At 35.8% G+C, this 26343-nt stretch overlaps 1 protein-coding gene across 1 annotated transcript in view; it reads left to right on the top strand.

The window, feature by feature from the left end:
• Cdh18 (cadherin 18) overlaps positions 1 to 26343 on the top strand; it is a 242554-nt gene that overhangs the window by 115334 nt on the left and 100877 nt on the right. Inside the window, exon 3 of the mRNA XM_032898746.1 lies at positions 22408 to 22575. Coding sequence (XP_032754637.1) covers positions 22408 to 22575 — 168 coding nt within the window. The remainder of the gene's footprint in view (positions 1 to 22407; positions 22576 to 26343) is intronic.

Here is a 26343-nt window from a genome sequence, read left to right as displayed (position 1 = left end):
GACAGTAACATTTTTGAAAGTGTGAAAAGATATTTACTTCACTGTGGCTTTGCGTGTCAAGTAGGAATGGTTACTGAAATTGAAAATCTTTTCATTTACATTTTGTCCTTGATTTTTCTATCATTCAAGTGGATATTTTTATTCACTTCTGAATTTGTAATTTTGCATGTTCTGCATTGTGTGTTTGTGGATTTTGACATTCAGGTCTGTATGTTGCTATATTTTGAACATTATCAAACTTACCTGATACATGGTTAACACGAACTGTTTTCAATATGGTTAAATTTCCCTCTATTCTAATTATTGTCTCATTTGTTATTCAGAAGTTTTCTGTTCTGGCAGAATGCAATTTCTCTGTTTCTGCACTCATTGTCTTTTCTTTGGACTCATAAATTAAAAAAATCATTGTTGATACCACTGTCAGCAAGTTATTTCCTAATGATTTGGTTTGGCTATTTTATGGGTTCCTGTCTAACATATATTCTTAATATGGTTTAAGTCTTTTTAGAGTAGGGTATTATTAAGAATATTCAAAGCTAGCAGCAAACCACTGAACTGAGAACAGGACCCCCTTTTGGGGAAATTAGAGGAAGGATTGAAGGTGTTGAAGGAGCTTGAAACCCCAAAAGAAAAACAATGCCAAACAACCAGAGCTTCCAGGGACTAAACCACCCCTCAAAGACTACACATGGACTGACCTAGGGCTCCAGCTGCATATGTAGTAGAGAATAGCCTTGTTGGGGCACCCGTGGAAGTGGAAGCCCTTGTCCTACCAAGGTTCGACCCACAGTGCAGGGGAATATGGGGGGGGTAGTAAGGGAGATGTATGGGGGGAATACATGTATGGGGGAGAGGGAGTGGGAAGGGATAGGGGCTTATAGACAGGAAACCAGGACGGGGAATAATATTTGAAATGTAAGTAAAGAAATATATCTAATAAATATTTTTAAAAAATTGAATATTACTTTCTGCAGTATTGTCAGTTTCATAGATATAAAAACCGTAAAACATCATACCTAGAAATGTTCTAGCATTTGGATTAATTTAATATTTCTATAAGTAAAGATTTTTAAATTTTGATAGAGCTTTTTTGAATCTGTAGATAATTTAGGAAAGAATGAGTATTTTAATAATGTTGAATTTTCCTGTTTTGCTCTTTGTGACATTTAAATTTTACTTCACCAATTTCAATGTATTATATTACACTTTTGGATGTAAAACCTATTTCAACTACATCAAGTATTTTGTTGTTATTATGACTGGGATCATTTGCTTGATGTCTAGGCAGAGGGATCAATACAATTGATTTTAGTTTGTTTATTATACATTCTGGCTGTGTAAACTGTTTATATGTTTAAACAAAATTTGCTGGTGTGGAATATATATATATGTGTGTATGTATGTATGTATATATATATGTATATATATGTGTATATATATATATATATGAGTGTGTATGTGTATGCATGGGTATACATATATATCGCCTATAGTGTTTACTGTGACATCTGTCATTCTTCCCAATACATCCTATTATAGTGTTCACGATGACAATAGAATATGTCCAGAATTCTTTTTTTACCATTTCAAATGATTTAATGATGTAAGCTGTCCCTTTCAAGTTTTCATGGATGGTAAGAAGATTGACATGTATTTTTAAATACTATATAGTAGAATTCATCCACAAAGGCATCTAATATTTTTCCCTATGTGTGGGGGAGTACCATTTCAATCTCCTTATTTAATACTGATTTACTTTGTCTGATTCTGTTTTCAGTTTGTCAGGTAAACTATATCCAGAGATTTGTATTCTTAAATAAATATTTAAGAAATATTTATTGCAAGGGCTTACTCTGACTCTCTTGCCTGCCTCTGGATATTGCTACCCTAACTAGGATGTTTTGTCTGGCCTCATTGGGTAAGGGTTACCTAGATTTGCTGTGATTTGATTTGCCATCTTAGGTAGGTTCGTAGGAGGAACGCCCCTTAGAGCATCTGAAATGTGAAGGGGAGAAGTGATGGGAATGGTGGTCTACGCCATTTGAGGGCAGGACTGAAAAGATTGGGCGCTGCATTCATGATGTAAAATTAATTAATTAAGTAATGCAGGGAAAGAAATTTTATGGAAAATTTTTCAATGATGACCATTCGAATAAGATGTTTACAATGTGAGAACCACAAAACTACACATATGGTTAGGAACAGTTTCATTTTCTTGGTATCAGAGGTGTTGGGAATACAGATAATGCAACACGAACCTAACAAAGAAATGACGGAAATCTTTTGAAGTGGTGTGAAAATGTATTCAAGGCATTCTGTCATTGTCAACATGGATGATTCATGGATCACTGCAGTGGGTTGTGACAGGAAAGAATGACAGATGTCACAGTGAATACTGTAGGAAAACATCAGATCATAGTCATAGAGCTGGATGGAAGATGTGGCAACCAGAAAACCAGGCAGAGACAGACCAGAAGCAGTGGGTGTAGCTGAAGGCAGGACAAGAGGATCACAGATACCAAGAAGAACATTGACCTACCCCAGGGCTGAGGGGAGAGGCTCTTATTTTAAGTCAGAAGTCTCAAATGATCTACTCATCAATTAAAGACAAAAACAAAATACCTCAACCTTCATAACTGTCCAATCCTCCTGCACCCTCAGGTCCTATGCTGCTGCTAATGACAATACAATGGCTTAATCTGTTATTTGAGAACTATTTTTATGTAATTAATGTATACTTTCTTATTTATTAATTCTTGGTTTCAAAAAGGAAACAAACAAAAATCTTGCCATATTTAAAAAAAAAAAAGAAGAAGAAGGACAATGGTGATAGAACCTGGTCAGAATGAAGGAGAAAGGGAGAGTTTTTTTACACTGCAGAATGAGGGAAGAGGGAGCTCTTGAGTGTAAATCATTGACAAGTACTATGTGGTGTGAGGAATACTGAGAGCTGGAAAAAACCTCTACAATTGCTGGCCCGATTCCAAAGTTCAACTTGGAAAACATATAAAACACAGTGTTAAACAGACTGAGAAAGTTGTTTCTATGTATGTAGGAACTCTCTCACACACACACACACACACACACACACACACACACACACACACACACGGGGAGAGAGAGAGAGAGAGAGAGAGAGAGAGAGAGAGAGAGAGAGAGAGAGAGAAAGAGAGAGGAGAGAGAGAGAGAGAGAGAGAGAGAGAGAGAGAGAGCGCAACTATAAAAGCAAATAATAAATGTAAAGTAAGTACTAGTGGTTACATAGGAGAGTTGGATGAAAGAAAGAAATGGGGAATGGTGAAGCTCTATTATACTCTAAATATCTATTTCAAAAACAATACATAATGGAGAGATAAATATTAACGTTCCAACATCCTCACCTAGTTGAGGAAAAAAAGCAGAAAAAGAAAGAAAGAAACCTGACTAGCGTTAAACAGAAGTTAGAATCTTTGTTACTGATTAGTATAAGGCATACTGTAATTAGCACACATTATTGTTTCTAATACTGGACAGAAATGCACATAATCTACCTATTAAAAATACAAATGTTGAACAGCTGTTTCCCATTCTGCACTGTATTTATTGTTCAAAAGCACATGCTGTAGAAAATCAACATGAAAACTTTTATAGGTTAAATTTTGTAAAAAATAAATGAAGGAGATATACTTGATAAGAAACCAGGGAATCAAATCTCTGCTTGCAGTCTGGAGATTTCTAAAGTTCCCTTTTCATTTTCTCCAGAGGAACAACAACTCATTAGAGAAAAATCACAGATGGCTTATACTCAACACGTTTCTCTCAGTTTTGCTTGAGAGAAGACAGCATTTATTTTGTCATTTCTGGTTGGAAGAGTTACAGTACTATAAATCTTAAGTTGCTTATTATGTAAATCAATGTGATCTTCTACCTACAAAATATCTGTAGATTACAGATATGGTTAGGAAAATTCATTGCATTTCAACTACTCTCTACCCATAATTTTACTATTAACTTGTATAATTATTAATTTGTAAGTATAAACATGGTGTGAGAAAATATAAACCCTAGAGAAAAATAATTTTGAACACAGTTATTTACGTTAAGGTGACTATGCTAGCTTTCCACCTTTATATAAATAATTTATAGATTGACATTTTAAAACTAATCTCTACTGATTATACATTCTTGAGATTAGCAATAGCAGTGTCCATGAAATTAGATATTCAAAGTTTTGAACTTAATCAACTACAAGTTAAATTCCAAGTATATTTTATAATTCATTTGAGACAAGTCATATAAATATAATATTTATAAATGCAGATTCTATTGCAACAAAGATAGTATTTGAATAAAAACATGTTGTGTTAGTATGTGAAAAGTGTACAAAACACTTAAGATAACACGTATGTAACTAGATCAGGTAATATCATAATATATATTTTGTGAAAATTTCCTGAAGAGGGGAGAACATCTTAGATAGAGAACCAATTATAGCCCAAAGTAGTGATCTCATGCAATCCCAGCCTGTTGAAATTCAGTTTATTGGGCATCCTAGAAGATCATGAATGGGGGTACTTAGATGAACCTATATAACCCTAAGAGAACTGAATCATGGACCCAACATGGGTGATGACTTCCCCGATAGATACATAAATTTACTACAGCTATATTTCTGCACTCTATGTATTGAGAGCATACACAGTTCGAGAAGCATCACAAACTGAGAGGAAGTTATAGACAAGTGTGGCTGAGATCTGAGGTAAAGGTCTAGAGATTTTTCTTTTAGGAGGAAGTATCTACAGTCTTTATATTGATGGTCTCTTGAAAGTAGTCACAGCTGCTCAAATGATGGTAGTAGTATTTATGCTCAGAGAACAATTGTTCTCTCTCACACACACGATCCTGAAGCTCATAGGTTGCATGGTACACATGCTAGCTTAGGACAATTTTTAAAAAGCAGTAATAGAAGAGATGATTAATTATTGGAAATTAAGCTCAAAAATTAGATAGCCTTATAAATCCACTGTTCATAATATTTTTCCATAGAATTTATTGTCTTGACTGAACCAGGCCATATAAAAGTCAAGGGAAGACATTTTAACTTAGTAATTGAAAATCGATTGAGCCAAGTCTGTTTCAGCAAATAGTGGTTTTATTGGGTAATATGTCACAATTCATTGGCACTTTACTAAGCGAAAATCCTTCTCTACTTTCATGAAACTTTTTCATCACCGTTATCACCTATAATAAATATATATTTTTTTAACTAAAATTAATGGCAATGTCTTAGTTTTCCTCCACCAAAACCCATAAAATGATGTTACATTTCAAGGCAATTACATTGAGAATTATACACTGTAGAACCCTTTAGAGCTTGATAATATGCCCGTTAATTCTCTTTTCAAATGTTCAGAGATACTTTGCAAGGTGAGCCAAAAATAGTGAGGAAATTACTGAATGGGCAGGTGGTGAGTGTTGATGGAGGATGGGTAGGAAGTAGAGATAGATAACTTTCATCTCTACTTTCTCTCAGGAGTTTGATTCTCATTTAGTTGTGTTTATTCAAATAAAAGATACATTCAATATTATATTAATAGCATCTTGTTTATTATCTATTCTTACATTTTAATGATTTAGTATAACTTCTGAAGATGGAAGATTTACTTTTTAAAGGGTCGTGAAGGAGTAATTCCTCTCCTCTGCTCTCCCACATGAGATTGTGTTAGCATCAGCAAAACAGCAGCATATTTCATCTGAGAATCTGGCAACTGGAAAACAATATTTGGAATTCTCCTGAATAATTCCATGGAGATTTACTGTCATATGATATCTGGAGAATTGCTTAAATATAAAATGTCACTTTATATATCAAATATATGCTTTTTGAAGAGATAGTATTTCCACTGCAGCTATGATTAGGGAAAACTATTTAATTTAATATAAATGTTGCCTTTACTCCTTCTCTGGGAAATATAACTGGTGTCAGTAATCAGTGCAATATCGTAAAACACATTTCTGTTTTTCTAGTGTATACATGGCATCCCCCTTCATTTCATAGCACTATTTTAAATAGAAAATAGTTATCTTTTATAGATTACATAATGCACAGCCTTTAAGACAAGATGAAATTGTTAGGGTGATATTTATCAAACAGGTTCTTTGAATGTTATATTTCTCTATTATATGGTCAACAAAACTCTTTTTAACTTTTTCATAAAAAGTAGATTTTTCTCCATATAATTTATTATGATAATGTTTTTCCTTCTTCTATGCCTCTGAGTTCTTTCCCACATACCCTTACCTCTGGATTCAAACCTTTTTGGTCTTTCCTTAATAAACAAACAATATCTAGGAAGTACTAATAAAATGAAATGAAATGAATCAAAATAAATGAATTTGAATATGTGAAAACAGCCCAAAGTGAAAGAGTCAAAGAATAAAGTACCAGAAGAACACAGAGATGTAGTAGACACACACTTTTGCAAATTCAGTAATCCCATAAAATCGAAAAACTGGGAGCTGTAATGTATCAGCCAAACACTGGAAAACAGACAAAAGCAATACAATAGTGCTGTGTCCTGATTTCATCATAGGATGAAGAACCCCCATGCATGGCTCTAATTTTCTTTCTGTTGTCTATTTATTGCTGAGCGTGTACTCAGCAAAAAGTGTTTTGTTTCCCTAGTGAGGTTCTCTTAGAGAAAATTAATTTTTCATTTGCAAATAGTTATAAACTGCAGATAGCTCTTGGGTTAGAGATCAGCGCATGTGTCTTTTTTAAGTTCTAGAACCTCATCTGGCACTGAGCTGTGAAAGCTCTGTGTGTGCTGTTAGTCTAGCAAGACTGTGGTCAGAGACCCCTTGGTGACATCATAAAATAGGAAGGAACAATTTTAACTCTTGTTTATTATTCCATTTTTGTGCAACACACATTTTCCATGGATTTCCAGTAAGGTTTATTATCTATTTGATATAGTATCCTTACTCCCAAATTGTAATGCTTGTGCTAAACTTTTTAGAATTACAAACTGACTCATAGATCAATAATTGCATTAAAACACACAACCAACCAGTGAGAATAGACTTCAGATCATATCAGTCTACTTGCTAAGTCTATGGCCTTAATTGCTACAGCACATTCACTATTGTGGAATAGTTTTATATGACAATGGAAAGATAACACAATATGTAACTTATAAATGTATCAAAATGATTATTTAAAATTATAATTATCAAAAATATTTCACATATTTTTAATCTGAGGAAATAGTACAATGAAGTATTAGGTTTTAGAAATGTAGACAGTCTTCTCATAGCTTACAGTTCAATAAGCCACTGAATGCTTATCTGGGGGAAAAGGTATAAATATGATTGAAGCTGTCATTGGAACCTCCTATTGTCCAGCTCTTTGATGGACCAAGACCCCAAAGTACGAGTAAAAACCAAAGGAAGTGGGAAATCACATGTTTCTTTTAAATGTTTACACTGGGAGGCAAATCACATAGCTAATGTCCAAAGAAGTTGACTAATCATAAGTTTGAATGGACAATTCCTGCATACTCTTATACCTTAATCTACTGTATAAAGAAAAAAAGACAGGGGAAGGAAAGAGGGAGTATAAGTTGGTTATTTTTGATATTCCACTTTGGAGATCATTTGATTATAAATTGTGAAATTATTATACTCTAATCTGTGAACATATCAAATTGAAAAATATTCTCTGTAATTATTTCTATTCTGAGTTACCTCATACCTCATAATGTAATCAATGTCGACTGAATTAATGACATCATTAAGTTGCCACTGAATTGTTTTCTGATTTCTAACTTGGTAGAACTTTATAGTTTTAATATACAAAATGCAATTGGGGAAAATAGGTTGTGTTTAACATTTTTTAAGATATTAGGCTGGTGTAACTGCTTTATGATTGAATTCTGTTTGAAAGCAAAATGGAAATACAAGCCTTAAGATAGAAAAAGACATCAGAGATCCCAATACCTGTGAGATTTTATTTTCTTCATATTCAGCAAGAAACTAGGAAACACATTGGAGGCCAATTAAGACACTGTGGATGCATAGAGCACACGGGCCTGCAGAGGACAGCACACTGTGTCCTGTGCTTTGTGGACTCCGACAGTTTGAGAACAATCTTTGTTGGCAGCTGTGACTCATGCTGAGACACCAGCCAAATGAAGACTATATTCAAAGGAGTCGGTGTGATGTTTCAATAAAGAGCATGTGTCTAGAGCATACAAGCAATAAGGTTGTCTTCAGCTAGACCATAATGCCCAAATTAAAGAACACATGCAGGACACCGCTGGGAAATTTTTACTTTTTATTAAATTTTATTTAATCTTTCCTTTACACTCCAAAGTTTATTCTCTTCCTAGTCCACCCTCCCACTATTCCACATCGCATACCTCCCCTTTGCCCCCGTCTCCAGGAGGATGACTTCAACGGGCAGCCCCAACCCCTACTCCATCAGACCTCTAAACTCCTTGGGGCCTCTAATCTCTTGAGGGTTAGGTGTATCTTTTTTGACTGAACCCAGACTAGGCAGTCCTCTGCTGTATATATGCTGGGGGCCTCATATCAGCTGGTGTATGCTGCCTTGTTCGTGGTCGAGTGTCCGAGAGATCTCGGGGGTCCAGGCTAATTGAGATTTGTTTGTCTTCCTATAGGGTTGCCCTCCTCCTCGGCTTCTTCTTGCTTTTCCCTAATTCAACCACAGGGGTCAGTAGCTTCTACCCATTGATTCACTGTAAATATCTGCATCTGACTCTTTCAGCTGCTTGTTGGGTATTTTGGAGGGCAGTCATGATAGGTCCCTTTCTGTGAGCACTCCATAGCCACAGTAATAGTGATAGGCCTTGGAGCCTCCCCTTGAGCTGGATCCCACTTTGGGCCTGTCCAGGTGACCTTCTTTTGCTCAGGCTCCTCTCCATTTCCGTCCCTGCAGTTCCTTCAGAAGGAACAATTATGGTCATTGGACTAAGATGGCAATCACATTCCTCAATTGATGCCCTGTCTTTCTGCTGGAGGTGGGCTATATAAGTTCCTTCTCCCCTTATATGGCATTTCATCTATGGTCCCTCCCATTGATTCCTGAGGGTCTCTTACCTCCCAGGTTTCTGGTGTATTCTGTAAGGCCCCCCAACCTCCTACTTCTCGAGGTGGCCTGTTTCCATTCTTTCTGGCCCTCAGGGATTCAGTCCTTTCCCCCAACCAATACCAGACCACGTTCCTCTCTTCTTCCCACCCTGTCCCTTTTTGCTCCCATGTCCCTCCCTCTTTCCCACTTCTGACTGATTTCTTCTCTCTCACGTGGGACTGAAGCATCCTCACTTGGGTCCTTCAGCTTGTTGAACTTTTTGAGTTCTGTGGCCTGTATCTTGGGTGTTCTGTACTTTTTTTTTGCCTAATATCCACTTACTAGTGAGTACATGCCAAATATTCTATGCTAGTGAGAGTTATGGCTCTGATCAAAAAATGGTTATATTAAATAATTGCTAGAATCATATTTATCATAGTGCTTGGTATCCTAAATGCCCTTATCAACTAAGGACCTTGAGGTAAGAAAGTTATCCACGGTAAAAATTCAATAAGTGCTTGGTAAAGTTCAAATTTCAGTATAATAATCATGAGAATAAATGAAGCTCAAACTTTGGGGGAAAATCATAAACAAAGCATATCAAAATAATGACCAAATAACCCAAAGTGATTAAGGGAGAATGCTTTATTTTTCCCATATTTATTAAGTTGGGTATTTCTTATTTACATTTCAAATATTATTCCCTTTCCCGGTTTCCTTAGTACAATCAACCTGTGGAGGAAAAATAGGTCTGGGATTGTAGTCCTGACTACAATTGTAAATGAAAGTGTACACCTTTGCGAACACATTTGGAGACAGTATATTAAACAAGATCTTAACCTTTTTAAATCCACCAAGGATGGTTTTCAAAAATTGTGAAATAATTGTTTCAAAATTATAACATCAATCCAGACTCAGAGCTCAGATGTTAGGAGCGACTGCTGAGCACCTCAAGGACCACAGTGCCACCTTGCCCAGGGTCAGGCAGCTCAGTTTCCTAGCAACTCCAGCACTAGGGTTCCAGTGCCCTCTTCTGGTCTCAGCAATGGAACATAACCTATGGCAAATACTCATTCAGAGAGAAACACAAACAAAACTAAATGTAGTCTTAAAAACAAATCTATTAATATTCACTCCTTTCAAAATATGCCAATCTCTGAACAAAATTGGTTCAAAAGACCCTTACGAGTGTATGCAAACCCTATGGAGGGTTTGCAATGTGATGGTCACTCCTCTAAAAATATCTATGAATAGGCCAATATCACTTTATATTAACTGAGTAAACATACATTACAGATGTTACTGCTCATACTTAAATACAAAACATGAAAGGAAATCATGACATCAAAATTAAACCCTTGTCTCCTAACCTCTCAGGTTTTCCATATTGGTGTCTATGGTGCACAGTCAAATGCCCATATGACCAAGAAAATCCTCAACTTCAGAAACAGGTAATTGATGATGGAAACATAGAGTTACCATAGTAAGAGACAAAAATAATTTAAAAAATTGTGATTATGGGTAGTAAATAAATTTAAGTAGTTTATTAAGAACACAAATGTAGGGGGTGAAGTTTATAGATCAATAGTAGAACACAAAACTCTGGGTTATACCTGCGAAGCACACACATGCACACACACACTGTATTTTTGAATGATATAGGATTTGAATAATTTGAAATTATATTAAATTCTGATTACTTTTGTCTCATCTGTAATCCAAACACTTTATGGCTTAAGTCATTTCTTATAAACTAACTTTAGTCTGTCTACATTATCTTTAATAATGCAAGGGATCAAACCCATGTTGCCCCAGAATTTACTAGGGTCTATTAAGTGTTCTTGAATGAGGTCCATCCCAACCCAATAGTCAGATTCCCTATACATTCCTTTAAATTTCCATAAAGCTCTGAATGTTGGTGTGGTTATAAAAAGCTTCTCAGCACAGCCCATATCTATTGAAAATATCTTTAGAATTTGAGAAATAACTGGTCCACTGACTTTGAAGTGAACATACAAAAAGACATTAAAGAAGCAAAATGTAGAGTTCTTAAATTGCAACCTTGAGGGAATAAGATGCTCTTATCCAGGAAGAAATGCAGTAAGTGGAGAATCAGCCTAAATTTGAAGTGTTAAGAGGTAGTGAAAGTGAAAAGATTCACACGCCAGATGTATTGTGCTGCTGCTTCGAATTTACAGTAGAAATATAATTTTCCTCAATCACACACTATCCTAATTGTCCATAGGCTGAAGCATCCTGGGCTTCTGGTTTCTGTCCGGTTGCCTTTCGTGTTTCCGCTTTAGCCAACTTCCGTTACAAATGTTTCTGAAGGGAATCGCTACAGAAGATGAGGCTGAAACAGTGTCTTGGTAAAAACTTCAGTAATAACCTGGAGAGACATGCTTGAGTTAGTAGAAACACATTCACAGATTCTTTGGAACCTTAAGAATGAATAGTGTTAAAATAAACAGTGATGGGTTCTAAATCAACAAATTAGCATGACTTCTAGGTTAGTTTTAAAAACGAAAGTCTCTAGAATCTAAATCAATGCCGCATTTACTTCTCCTTCAGCCATTATAGACTATGGTAATTGCTCCTCAAGTTCTGGCTTTGTTTCATCATTGTTCCTAGTTAATTTCTTGTGTTCGAATGGAAATCATTCTTCAAAGCTTAAATAACTCATTGCAAAGAAATCTCAGGTATGCCCAAGGAATCAGAACCCTAAGTGCAGTTCACGGTACATTGCCTCATTAATGCATTATTTGTTCTACCTGATGTATAGACTGCCTTAAATGCCCAATTCTGTTCCTGTCGTACAACATGAGAAATTACAAACCAGCTAGTAAACAAGGGAAGAAAGACTTTTGCATGAAAAGGAGAGAGGAGAACAGTCACCCTACGTCCTCAGCACTTGGGAGTAACTCAAAAACACAACCATTTTTAGGAGCAGTACCAAAGTATATACACACAGAGATTAAAAATTAAAAACAGAATCTTTCTTTTACACTTTTATTTTACATGAACTTTTACGTTACATCGAGCCATGTAAACAGAGAAATGCTAAGCTACCACGTGGAAAGATTTACATAAAATATTACTTATTCTTTCCAGATATATTGAAGGATTCAGCATACCAAAAATGGCCTACACAGATAGCAAATGAACAGATAGCAGAAATAAGATATGCATATATTTAAGCAGATAACATCATTTTAAAAATTAATCTCCCTTACTTTTGAATTAGTATATATTTTTCATTTAACCACATTCTCCATTACTGAACTGTTTTGTCTGTTTTTCCCAATGTATAAACTATGTAAGGCTAGTGATCTTCCAAATTAAATTGAGGAAAAGTAAGTATAGCAACCTCTTCTTGACTATTCAGAGCTTACTCATATATGTTTGTTTATGTGTGGAGGGGTGTATTAATCAAAAATAAAACAATTCTGTCAATTCTGTTCAATTCTGTCAAAATAGCCAATTTCTCCTCATATTTATTAAGATCAGAAGGACCGATTCTTTTTTATGTCATGCACTTTTCTTAAAAGATAACTCCTGTAGCCTTTTATGTGTAATTCAAGAAATGAAGGCTCAATCACAAGCAATTTTGAGCATTTATTATAATAATTGACATATCATTGGTGTGTTACAGGAGTGAGATCAGCTTCACTTTTCTCTTTGAAACTGTAATTATTGCCTTCATTTGTCAGTCCAAGACCTTTCTAGACGGTGCAGTCTATTCAACTACACATAATTCTTTTTCACTGATACCCCTTGAGTGCATCAAGGTTAATATAGTCAGGAGTTAACACTCTTCAGAGATCTTCAGCCAGCACTTCTCACTCTGGAGAAGCTCCCCACTGACCTGGGTCCTTAAGCCAAATCCCAGAGTGCCATTAAGATCATGCCCTTTTCTCATTGTCCACTTGTAATCAGACAGCTTGCCCCAGTCTACTTGTCCTTAAAAATTCACTTCAAAATGCCTCACATAACACTTCAGTCACCTCAAACCCACTACTAAGATTTAGGTCAGGCTGCCACATTTCCCATTATTATGCCTGTGCCTTCAATTCATTCTGCAGCCTGCTCTGTCTGTATCTTACTTGACAGAGCAGCTGCATTTGACACACTTGAACAGATCCTATTCTCTGAAACACTTCTTTTCTTCCAGCATGCCACACCTCCTTGCTTTTTTATCTTTTGTCCCTGTTCTTTGGTCTTCAGGTTTTTTTTCTCTGTTGGGGCCAGGATTTGATATTTGATCATCATGAAATACTGGTTCCTTTGCTAATGTCATCAAGGTTAAAAGGTTTTTTTATGATAGGGTTAAAGTGATGTTCTAACTGATCCTCTTATACACTATATGAAACAGAATATCTTCTCTGAGTTTTTGATATGAGTGGTACTGAACAAGTTCAGACTTGGGCTTGCAGAATAATACACATGCGTACACACACACACACACACACACACACACACACACACACACACACAGGAGATATTTCTTTACATAAAATATGTCAATAACTGTCCACCTTATTTGCAGTCAAACCCAGAAGCATTAGAGTTCACATGCCCTTCTACCCTGAGCTGATTTCATGATTTTTATTTCAATGTAGCATATGAGAATTTTCTATTCCTTTTAAGTGAGATGACCTCTTCGATTTTTCTCTGTCTTACACATGTCACCTGAAAGGATTTTTGTAATAAATGACTTCTTTGGATGGACATTTTTTCTCACATCTATCAAAATCATTTATCCTTAGCAATAATACAGAATCCTATTTAACAAAAGGAAATTTGTGTGTATATATTTAATTACATGCAAATGCATATTTTACTGATAAATGTTGGGTAGTATAAAATATGCAAATACTTCTAGGATATAAAGTTGGTTGATTTATCGACATACTTGCATTGATTTTTGTCAAAGTTTATCATTCATATCTAATACTCTGCTGCAATTCTAATAATACTGATGATCTGAGTTAAATAAATTTTGGTTATTATCTGATAAATTGATGTATGTGTAGACAATTGATGTTTATTTGGACACGAGTCATTCATCACTAATGTGAACTACTTTCTTGACATGTTGAAACAGGTACCATTACTTGCAATAGCATTTCTTCAGCTTTTACTAAACATAATGCGATAGTTACAAGTTATGAGTTTATTCAGCTCTACTTCACTGTGTCTCCCTTTCTTGACTCTAAGCCATCAAATTAGTAAATATGGTCATCTTTTTTTTTAATTGGATATTTTATGTATTTACATTTCAAATATTATCCTCTTTCCTGGTTTCTCCTTCAGAAACCACGATCCCATTGTCCCCCCTCCCCCTGCCCTCCTGCTTCTGTGAGGATGCTTGCCCTCTGACCCACCACCTCCCACCTCCCTGCTCTAGCATTCCTCTACACTGGAAAATAGAGCCTTCATAGGACCAAGGGCCTCTCCTCCTATTGATGCCAGACTATGCCATCCTCTGGCATATGCAGCTGAAGCCATGGGTCCCTCCATGTGCACTCTTTGGTTGGTGGTTTAGTCCCTGGGAGCTCTGTTGGGGTCTCAGTTTGGTTGATATTGTTGTTTTTCCTATGGTGTTATAATACCTTTCAGCTCATTCAGTCCTTTCTCTAACTCTTCCATTGGGGTCTTACAGTCCTGTTTCAGTGTTGTTTCAGTATTCTATTGAAGAAAATACTTCAACTTGCCTTATGGAAAATTGTGACTATGACGTTGAGAAACAGAAATAGTATCTTGTGGCAAATCTCATATGTGTGTGTGTATACATATGCAAAATATATAATATGTAATATAAATGCAAAGATCTGCACAAACTTCTTTGAGAGCATAGATAATGTAAAAACACAGTAATGCTATTATGTACTTGAGGATATCACATGCAAGATTTTAAGAAGTTATGTTCTATATGTTCATATAAGTCCACCCAGAGAACCATCTGCCAACAAGGAACCTAGATACTATTGCTGATGCAAAGAAGCTCTTGCTGACAGGAGCCTGGTATTGCTGTCTCTTGAGAGGTTCTGCCAGAGCCTGACCACTACAGATGGAGATGCTCTCAGTCAATCATTGGATTGAGCACAGGGACCTCAATGGAGAAGTTAATGCAAGGACTGAAGGAGCTGAATAGGTTTGCAGTTCCATAGGAAGAACTACAATATCAACTAACTAGACCCCCACCCAGAGCTCCCAGACACTAAACCACCAACCACAGAGTACACATGGAGTGACCCACGGCTCCAGCTGGATATGTAGCAGAGGATGGCCTTATTGGGCATCAATGGGAGGGAGGCCCTTGGTCCTGTGGAGGCTTCATGCCCCAGCATAGGGGAATGCTAGGGCGGTGAGGCCAGAGTGGATGGGTGGGTGGAGGAGCACCCACATAGAGGCAGGGGGAGGTGGCATAGGATAGAGGTGTTGCAGAGGGGATGCCGGGAAGGGGGACAACAGCACTTGAAATGTAAATAAAATAACCAATTAAAAATAAAGACAAAATAAAGGAAGGAAGGAAGGATGGAAGGAAGGAAGGAAGGAAGGAAGGAAGGAAGGAAGGAAGGAAGGAAGGAAGAATAACAGAGTGGTTAAGTTCTTGAAGGTTTTAGAAGGAACTCACATGTGACAAGGCAATCGTTGATAAATGCACCAGTCACAGCAGTGCACCGTCTTGCTGCAGTTAAAAACTGTGAGCACAAACCCAGTTCTTTATTTTCCATAGTATTGACACTACTCTGTTCGTTATGTAAAGTATCCTTAACTATCTTTCCCACATTTTTTTCCTACCATGAGTGTAAGCTTCCCGAGAAGAGTGCTTTTTGTAAGATTCTGTAGTACTGGATTCCACTGAGTGGTAAAAACCAGTGATATAAGTGCAACTCCGTGAAGCCTAATCCACGACTAGTGTGAAACCATGTTCTACTATACACTCTTAGGTCTTATCAGATGCTTGCACAGAGATCCTTTTCATTTCCATATTTTCTCAGGCTTCCCCCCCCCAAAATCTGGATATTTCACCTGGATTGTAAATGACACTTCTCAACTTCTTAAAAGTTTTGCATGCTCATATTAGTGAAAAAATAAAACCTAAGAGAAATGTGTTTAAGTCTGTATACCACAGTTTTTTTTTTTAAGTTTGAAAGTGCTGTTCTATTTTGTTCAAGCACAACAATCACAGGATTATCTTCCCGCCAAGAATTATGTCTGTGATACACATCCCTGTATCCTCATACAGGATGTCTAAATATAATGGTGCTTTGATTTTAATTTGATGTTAATTGACTTTCATCATTGTTAGTCTTGATTATTAACCTAGTTGAACTGGGAGAGCACAGTACAGACTGCAGTTTTTAGAGAATTTTCATGTAGGGTTCGTTATTAGAAAAAAATGTAAAATGTACCTTCAAGGTGCATGGTGTGGGCTATCATTTTGGGATTTAGGGGGATTAAGGAGAAAAATAAAACAATTTGCAGGGCTTTTTATTAGTTGTTTGGTTGATTTTTTTTTCATTCTGCTTTTCTTTACATTTGATTTATGTGTGTGTGTGTGTGTGAGAGAGAGAGAGAGAGAGAGAGAGAGAGGAGGGAGAGGAGGGAGGAGGAGGGAGGAGGGAGGGAGGGAGGAGGAGAGGGAGAGAGAGGAGAGGACAGGACAGAGAGGAGAGAGAGAGAGAATTTTGGAAGAATTTTGTGTGTGATACATGCATCTATATTTGATCATAGAGAGCACAAGGGAAGATGCTATTCTCTTATTTCTCTCCACTTACTCTTTGAGACCAAGACTCTGGAACTGAATGTCCTATTTCAGTAATGCAGGCTGTCCAACATTCTCCCAGGACCTGCCTGTCTCCAACTCCCAACAGTTTGGCAACTGTCATAATAGCTGGCTTCTTCATGTGAATTATAGAGATGTTGTGTCAGGCACTCCTGCTTCTCCTGTAAGCACTGCTAACTACATTTTGGAACATTTAATATTAATTTTGGTTGAAATATATAAATATAATATTTGTACCTATTGATGGCTTGTTATATTATCATAGAAACTTACCATGTAATAATTAGTTTGGGCAAGGCATTTGTGCTGCTTCAAATATCTATCAATTTGCTGGGAGAGGAAGATGTTCACTGTCCTGCTGGCTTTTTGAAATTAAAAGTTGTTGCTATGTAGTTTTTTTATGGTCCCCTATAATGCTAATTTGCCAGATGGTACGTAGAAAAATTTTCAAGCCTTTTCATCCAATCTCTACCCTACATTTGTGACCTCTAGTATTCATGGTTCTGTTCTCAACCACAGCAGTGTGGAAGAGTATGCGGGGCGGGGGTATACTATGAGGGATTTAACTCACAATTCACTCTATAGGAAGAAGGTGCTAACATCCACCCATACCCTCTTCAACAAGCCTCACCACAACAATTTAGATTTCACATTTAACTGAGTAGTTCTCTTTGTATGTCCAGCTTATTTAATTTAGCACAAACCTATCATTGCATCCATGTTGTCTGAAATGGGAGGATTTTGGTTTTGTTGGCTATATACTATTGCATTACATAGAAGACGTTTCTTCCTCTTGGCTCTCTGTGACAGCTGCTAGAATGATGAGAGTACAGGTGTCTCTTAAGCATATTATTATGATCACTGGAAATAGACCAATGAGATGGGTGGAGTATACTGTAATTTTCTTTTGCATTGTCTCTCTCTCTCTCTCTCTCTCTCTCTCTCTCTCTCTCTCTCTCTCTCTCCTCTCCTCCCTCTCCCTCCCTCTCCTCTCCCTCTCTCTCCTTTCTTTGATTTTTGAAAAGAATAAATTTCCCATGGAGTTTGTTTTTTTATTGGATATTTTATTTATTTTAATTTCAAATGTTATTTCCTTCCCTGGTTTCACCTCCACAAACCCCCTATCCTGTCCCCTCTCTTTCTGTTTCTATGAGGGTGATTCCCCACCCAAACACTTCTACCTCATTGCCTTTCAGTCTTCTACACAGGGACAACAAGCCCTCACAGGACCAAGGGCCTCTCTTCCCATTGATGCCCAACAAGTCCATCCTCTCCTACATATTCAGCTGGAGCCATGGGTCCTTCCCTGTGTCCTTTTTGGTTGATGGTTTAGTCCCCAGGATCTCTGGGGTATGGTTAGTTGATATTGTTGTTCTACCTATGAAGTTCTTTATACTGACTACCATGTTACTTTACACTGAACAACAGTTATACCTCTTGCTCTTTGTCCCTCTCAGCCCTGTTTACCTTGTGCCTTTGTAATTATTGCTGATTTTACATTTGGAGCATACCCATTTTTCTGAATTAGAATATTACTGGGCATTTTATATACATTCTTATGATGAGTTGCATTACTGATCATTTCTTATGTCTAACAGTGATTTCTTTTGAAACTGTAAGGTGTGTTTAAATAAAATATAGCTTTTTAATAGTTTTTAACTATGAAAGTGCTTATTGGTATAATTATATATCATTTCTAAAATATTTTAAAATATTTACTATATATACACACATATATAATCTATGTTCTGTCTTCTAATTTAATGCAAACATATAATAAGTATTTGCTTGAAAGTCTGGTCTAAATTATGTTTTGTATTCCTGTATCCCAAAGTGTCCTTTCTATGTTTTTCTAGCATACTTTTAAATACATTTTTAGTAAGGTTTTATTTTTGAGTCTTTAATTTAATAAAAACTATTTCATTTCACTTTCATGCATGCTCAAATGCTTACTTTTCTTCTTTTGATCAGAAGCTCATTAATTTCTGCACTTTCTATTATGCTGGAGAAATATGTTTGATTCCCAGCAATTGAGCAAAATGCAAAATGTCTAGTTTACAATGAAGGGAAATTTACCAGTTCTTGGTATAAATGCTTTATGAACATAAGAAGCTTCTGTAATAATCTGATTATTTCTGCATATTTATTTATTCTTCTCTATTAGCCATATTTATTTTGCAGTCTTCTGTGGTGGTAACTAATGAGCCAAATTTAGGTAGTATTTCCCTCTTGCACTCTTATTTACTGGCTAAAAATGCAAGAAGTCACTTTAGAGAATGGTTGTTCTATAAATACTGTCAGTTAAGGAACAGAATCTTAAGGTCTTCTAAGGAATGACACTCAAGAAATAATGTTCATAACCACAGGTGAGGTTTCAATATTGAGAGCTTATATTCAGCAGAGAATAATTCACAGTAACAAGTGCCTCCCTACCAAGAAGCTTGGAAAAAAATGAGTGACAAGCTCAGAAAGAAAAATACAGCAAGCACTAAGGAGCCTGCAATCTTTTATCGGGGAACATAATAAGGAACATAATGAAATGATACACAGGCAATCATGTCCTGTTGATTTAACCTAGAATAATAGGATAAATAATTCCTGTTAAATTTGTGCAGAAATCACTGTTTGAAAAAACATATCAGAAATTCACAATAGAACATATCCATTCCCCTACCATATCCATAAATAAACTTCCTTTTTTTCTGTATTGACAGCATATGGGTTGTACAGTAACATGATGATTAATGGGAGATGCTTCATATTTTTCCTTAATGTTTGCTAATGAGAATGTTTTATGCTAAGACCATGTTGATTTTACTTTATCAAAAAGCAGTTATACTGTAATCACTGGAAATGGGGATCCATGGGCAAACGAAACAAGCAGACAGCCCGTCGAGCAAAGAAATATAAAACCCACTGCACAGATATTTAAGGCCATTTTGTCTAGAATTAAAGATACCAGTAGACAAAATTTCCTTTGACTTGTAATAGGTGCTTGACTATGTAGTGAGGTATTGATATGCTAATATATCGAGATCCAATATTGCTACAAAAAGATAATGGAGTATTAGTACTCAAACCAAAGAAACTTCTACGGTATGGTGAATATGGGAAAAAAAAAACCTAGGTAGGTACGAGGAAGATAATCTAAATTATGAAATACCATATATGTAAATTATGTAATATTTGTAAATAGTAACCCATTCCAAGAATACAGTGTTTGTCCATGATGGCCCAAGGGAAATATGATAAAGAGGAAAATAGAACTGTAGGATAAAAAATTCTTATCAGCTAAAAACATGTGAATATACATCATTATATCTCTTCCAGAGCTCATAGGAATTAGAAAACCCAAAGTGACCTTTACTCTAACCCTGGAAGTTAAATGGTAATAATGTGCCCATGAAGGCTTATAAAAAGTTTCCCACTCTGACAGACACTGCTTGTCTACAATGCTGTGAGAGTGTAGAATTACGGAATATATGCAATTCAGCTTATTAATTGTATATTAATTCATCTGATTCTTAAATAACATCTATACAAAAGATAAAAGAAATGCTCTGAGCCACCCTAGGTACCCCAAATCATATGTATCTAAGTTTGTTAGTAGTGATCAGTTTTCAATGAGACGACACTATCAAACTTTTAGAATAATCCTTCACATGCCTTTAATGGTGACTAATCGTTCATCAACTTATTAGACTGCCTTAAAGAAATTTGTAGGTTTAGATGATCACAAAATCTTTTTTTTCCTGAGATTCGTATGTCAATCTTGGATATGACCTGTTTTTCTTCTAATCAATTTGGCTATCATGTTTCTTCTTTTTTTCTTTTATTTTTTGATTGGATATTTCTTTTATTACATTTCAAATATTATTCCCTTTCCCAGTTTCTTGTCCATAAGCACCCTGTCCCCTCCCATTCTCCTTCTATAAGGGTATTCCATGGGTCAGTCCATGTATAGACTTTCGGAACTTCTCTAATTCCTCCAACAGGGGTCCAGTTCTCAGTTCAGTGGTTTGCTGCTAATGTTTACCTCTGTATTTGACATGTTCTGGCTTTGTCACTCAGGAGAGATCTATATCCCGTTCCTGTCAGCATGCACTTCTTAGCTTCATCTATCCTATCTAGTTTCTTTCAAATTGGTTCAGGAAGTAGATACAGTGCACAGGAAAGGGTATACTGTAACTTCAATGCCCTTTTTGGAGCAGGAAAGTTTACATATTTTCTTACCGGATCCTTCAAAATTAAATTCTAAACTGTATGCAAAAGAGAGAACATTGGTATTTACTATGGGTGGTTAGTGTTTTTCTTTCGATATTTCTGTTTCATAAAATATCAACTTAATAACTGTATGGTAAGGGTCAATCTGTGCAACTTTTTTTAAATTCTCCTATAAAATAAAAGTCCCATTTACATCATATTTTTCTTAATGAAATTATCTTTAGTTTTCAAATATGACAAATATATGCTGTGTTACCATTTATCTAGTAGTTTTATGTACCCTAACCATGTTCATTCCTGCGTGATTCCTGTTCCCACTTAAGTTATTAACACATGTGATGAGGCACTGTTCTTTGTAAGATGAATACTAGAGGCCTTTGCATATGCATGAATTAAGTGAATCATGTATTACCATACTGTTAGAATTTCTCTTGATAGCATCATTTTTTTTTCCTCTGTTTACCTTCGGGAGAATCTCTTGTCAAATGGCTTCAATTATTTTTTCACTGTGTTTGAAATTGGGATATCTTTTTTCCTAGTGCCTAAGGCTTTTCAACCAAAATCACCATAAATCTAATCAATTCAGTTGCAAAAGAAAAAGAGACAAAAGGAAGATGTGCACTAGCATCCATCCTGTATTGTATACTGTGGCTGGATTCATTTACCTTTCTTATAGAGAGTCTCTTTCTACTTTAACCTCAGTGAACAACTCTTATGTCAATATATTGCATGTAAAATTGTTAAGAAAATTTAAAAGTAGGAAGTCACATTTGGTAACTTCTATAGGATGCGATGAGAATTAATCTAATGTGAACTTGATGGACACTGGTGTTTGTTTCAAGGATGAGATGGTTAAGCTATGGTAATGATGTTTTGAAACGTCTGGCAAGTCAATGAAGCGACAAAATGGGTAAAGTCAGCTCTACCAAGCCTGGTGACCTGAATTTGATATCCACTTCCCACAGTGTAGAAAGAGAGAAAATATATTCACAAATTGTCCTATAATGTCCATATGCATGTCTAGACTGAAGGATACTATGGAGCAAAACAAAAAAAAATTTTTATTTAAAGGCAAAAAAAAAAAAAAACAAGCAAAAACAAAACAAACAAAAAAAACCACACTGGTTTAATATGTGCATGCAAACAAATGTATCAGTGACTCAATTTTTGGATAATAACGAGATATATTTTTCTACAGGTAGCTCTCATATAAAATTTGCTATTTCCAAATGCAATATTGGAAATATAATTCATCTCAAAAATGTCATGTGTTCAATGTACAGCTTTTACTGATTTTTTCTCTTTAATTTTCATATTCCAGGAGTCATTCGAACAGCTTTACACAACATGGATAGAGAAGCCAGAGAGCATTACTCAGTGGTCATTCAAGCCAAAGACATGGCTGGGCAGGTTGGCGGACTTTCTGGATCCACAACTGTCAACATTACCTTGACTGATGTCAATGACAACCCACCACGGTTCCCACAGAGTATGTACCTATGGCTTACCTGTTGCATTTATCACCATTCCTTATGTAAAAAGTGGAATAATTGAATACATGATGTACTGTTTTATCAAGTGAGGGCATTTTATCCCAACCCTGCTGTTTGCTTTTGTTCTGTGTTTCTTCATTAGTCATGTGTAAAGATATCACTTGACCTACTGACTTCTAATTCTCAGACATGTCTAGTACATTATAAACCTAATGAAATCTTCCTTGTTTCAAAGGAGGTATGTTTTATTCATGGATATATTTACTGTGGATTTTGATGTGGCTGTTTCATCTGTGATATCTTTTCATCTTTAGCTTATGAAATTGCAATTTTAAAAATAAAATATGTCCTGCCCATGCATGCACACACCTGAACAAGCATATACTACATGAAGACACACACACATACATGCACCCACAAATCCAAATATCTTCTAAAGATTGTTAAAACCAATTTAATAAGGTTGGATTTTGGAATAGAATATGAATATCTAAAACATAATTCACAAAGCAAAAGGCAATACACAGGAGATGTTAGTGATAAAAGGAATTGGGTTTTATTCAAATCTCAGAGTGGCAATGATATAAATAAAATATAGTTAACTGTTGTTGATATGGTAGACATGTAGTCAGCTTTTAATCAAATAATCGTGAGTATCTATACCAACTCCATATGCAAGTTGTCACAGATATCCATCTTGAAAGGACAGGTCACTCAGTCCTGGCCATGTGTACATGACAAACATAGATGTAACCTACCAGTGGAACTTGCACAACCAACCAATGACAACTTCTTAACCAAAAATACTGTCTGTCCACAGTTTCCAAACAGCTTTTCAGACATGGATGGGGCTTAAGTCCTAGTATGTACTTGATCTTCTGAATGTCTTGTAGCGGTAACCATAGCTGCTATGAACTGAGTGCAACAGAGGCCATCTATTCTACTTTTACCCTAACTCTACTTCCCTCTTTAAAATCCATTTACAATCCAATTAAGATTCTATAAGAGAGTAAATAATAATGAAGTATTTTGTCTTTTTTTTATTGGTTATATTTCTTTATTTACATTTCAAATGTTATTCCCTTTCCCGATTTCCTACTCATAAGCCCCCTATCACCTTCCCCTCCCCCATAGGGGTCTTCCCCCCCACCCACTCTCCCCCTTACTGTTCCCCACTGACATTCCCCTGCACTGGTGTCCAACCTTGGCAGGACCGAGTACTTCCCCTTCCACTAGTGCCCCAACAAGGTTATTCTCTGCTACATATGCAGTTGGAGCCCTGGGTCAGTGAAAATATTTCTTTATACTTAGAATCTAGATAAGAGATGCATTTCTAATTTTATTATTTTGGCATGTAACAAGGCTGGTGTTAAAACATGACTTCATTATAAAAAACAAAGAGCAATTGAACTCTGTGACAAGAAAACAGTAGATGCAGACTTTGACTGAACTCAATGAAGCTTTCCTCCCGTTCTAACATTCTGTGTAGAGTAAGAAACGGACATAGATCCCGACACACTCAGAAATGTGGTTAGCAATTTGACATGACGATGTTATGGACCCAGAATCAATTATTCTGTCTTGTCTAAAAGATAATTTTGACATTGATTAAATCTGAGTATAATGTTATTTTTTAATAATTTGGTACAACTGTGGTATCATATATTGCAGTACGAGAGTCTCCTGATTTATGTAGATATATTGTTGTCTATCAAATAGCTATTTATGTAGTAGGAAAACATGATAAACTACTTGAAAATAAAAATAGATAATAAAGACTACATTTTCACGACGTATCAAGATGTTCATGAATCTCTCAATAATGCAAAGTTTATGCAGTTCATATCTGGTTGTTAGATAAATCTTATATTCTGTTTCTCTTGACATGTGAGCGCCTTCTTTAGTTCTATGCACTGTGATTCCCATCCTTTTTCACACTCAGAGGTGTTGCCCACCACACCATTGCAACTGACTTTTGTACAAGTGCCTTCACCACAACACTTTAAATTGGGCCCTTAAATGGCTTTCTTTTTCTGTTACTCTAATATGTGTGACAAGGTAATAGACATTTTATCATCTGCTTAGTAATCATTCTGTCATAATAAATAAGCCCTCTCTTTTTTTGACAAATCTAACTGCAATAGTAAAACCATTAATTGTAAATTCAACAGGTTTCTCTTTTGTAATGTATTCTCTTCTTTTTCCTTCAGTTCAACTATAATGCACGTAGGCACTAACTGATTTTATCCTTCCCCATGGAAACTTTTTAAAGCTATCTATTTAAAAGGCAAGAAAATACTGTCACAATCTGTTCTAGTTTCATTTCTGTGCCAATCACTAGAATACTATACCTGTTGCATGTGCATGGTGCGTCTATTGCCCTATGCTTTGCAGATATATTTTTTTCCTCTGTGTTCCTTAACGGGGATATTTTATGTTGCTTGTATTCTCTATAAGAATCTACTTTTCTGTTCTTTGAATACTGCAGTGAACTTATCTGCCACATTAACTAAGCACACATTCCAGCAGTGAAATACTCAAGTGCATTCATACTTTATAATACCGAGACTTGGTTTAAGATAAAGATCTCCACCTTTTTCATTCAAATGTAATGAGCACCCTTAATTTATAACCTTTCTCTAATACTTCTAATTTAAAAGTCATTGTGTTGAACTTTTTTTCCCCTTTCTAGTTCTTGAAAAAAATAAAATCAATTAAGGTTATCACTGCCTTGGGAGGGGATGGTTCTATTAAAGTGGTCAAGGGCTAGTGAACTAAATACATTTTCATTACCCACTAGGTTTCTATTTCTGAAGTGTGCTTCAGAAAGTACTACCTGTTCACAGTGGAGTCAAAGAAATCATCAGAAAAGCTTGCATATGGTGCTTGAAATTATGTCCCATTCAGAAACAAAAATGGGGAATAATGAGGTTGGTTTGGCTACAGTGCTAAAATTCTGGCAGCATTTGACGACATTACAAGGAAAAAAGTGCTAATGTGGTACAATTTAACATTAAATGGGTTTCTCTATCATGGATATTCAAATTGTGGAATAATACTTTTAAAAAATGTTACATACCATATGATTCTTAAAATCCTATATAAGTTGCCTTGTATCCTATTGCAAAATGCCTAAAATTTATCCATAGCTAAGCTAACATTTTAATAAAAATGATTCTTTTATTTTTCCTATTACTCCACTTCAGGAATCCAGTTCTTAACGTTTGAATCACTTGACTTTGTAATATTTTTCCATATTTTTCCGTTTGAGGAAATTTTAATACCCTCAAGGGATGTTTAGTTTAATAAGTGTGACTCATCACACTCTCTTAATTGCACTGCAGTTCAAAAAGAATGCATTATTTTTACAAATTATAATCTATGGCAGACCTGTTTCAATCAACTCTATGGGTATGATTTTCCAGAAACAGATCTCTTTGTCTTATGTCACTAATCCTCATCACATTCCAAACAGTTTCCTTATCACAATATCTTCCAAAGTGTTCAGTGACTACAGATCCTGATGTTACAGTTATAATTGCTTTGGATTATCATGAACCATGTCCACACAAGATGTCATGCTTACCCAATAAACACTATCTGTTGTGAGGTCTTATAGACTGGTCACTCCATCACATATCTCCCTGTCTTTCTGGTTCCTTGCAAACATTAATCCAATTAATAATACTACAAATGCTTCTGAATTCTCCAGTGGTGGTGGGGATGCATAAGACTTTCATGTTGAGTTAAAAATGAGCAATTGC

The sequence above is a fragment of the Rattus rattus genome, chromosome 3 (assembly GCF_011064425.1).
Source record: "Rattus rattus isolate New Zealand chromosome 3, Rrattus_CSIRO_v1, whole genome shotgun sequence".
NCBI classification, from domain to species: domain Eukaryota; kingdom Metazoa; phylum Chordata; class Mammalia; order Rodentia; family Muridae; genus Rattus; species Rattus rattus.
Note: the sequence above shows the minus strand (reverse complement) of the source record. Positions and strands in the feature narration are given on the sequence as shown.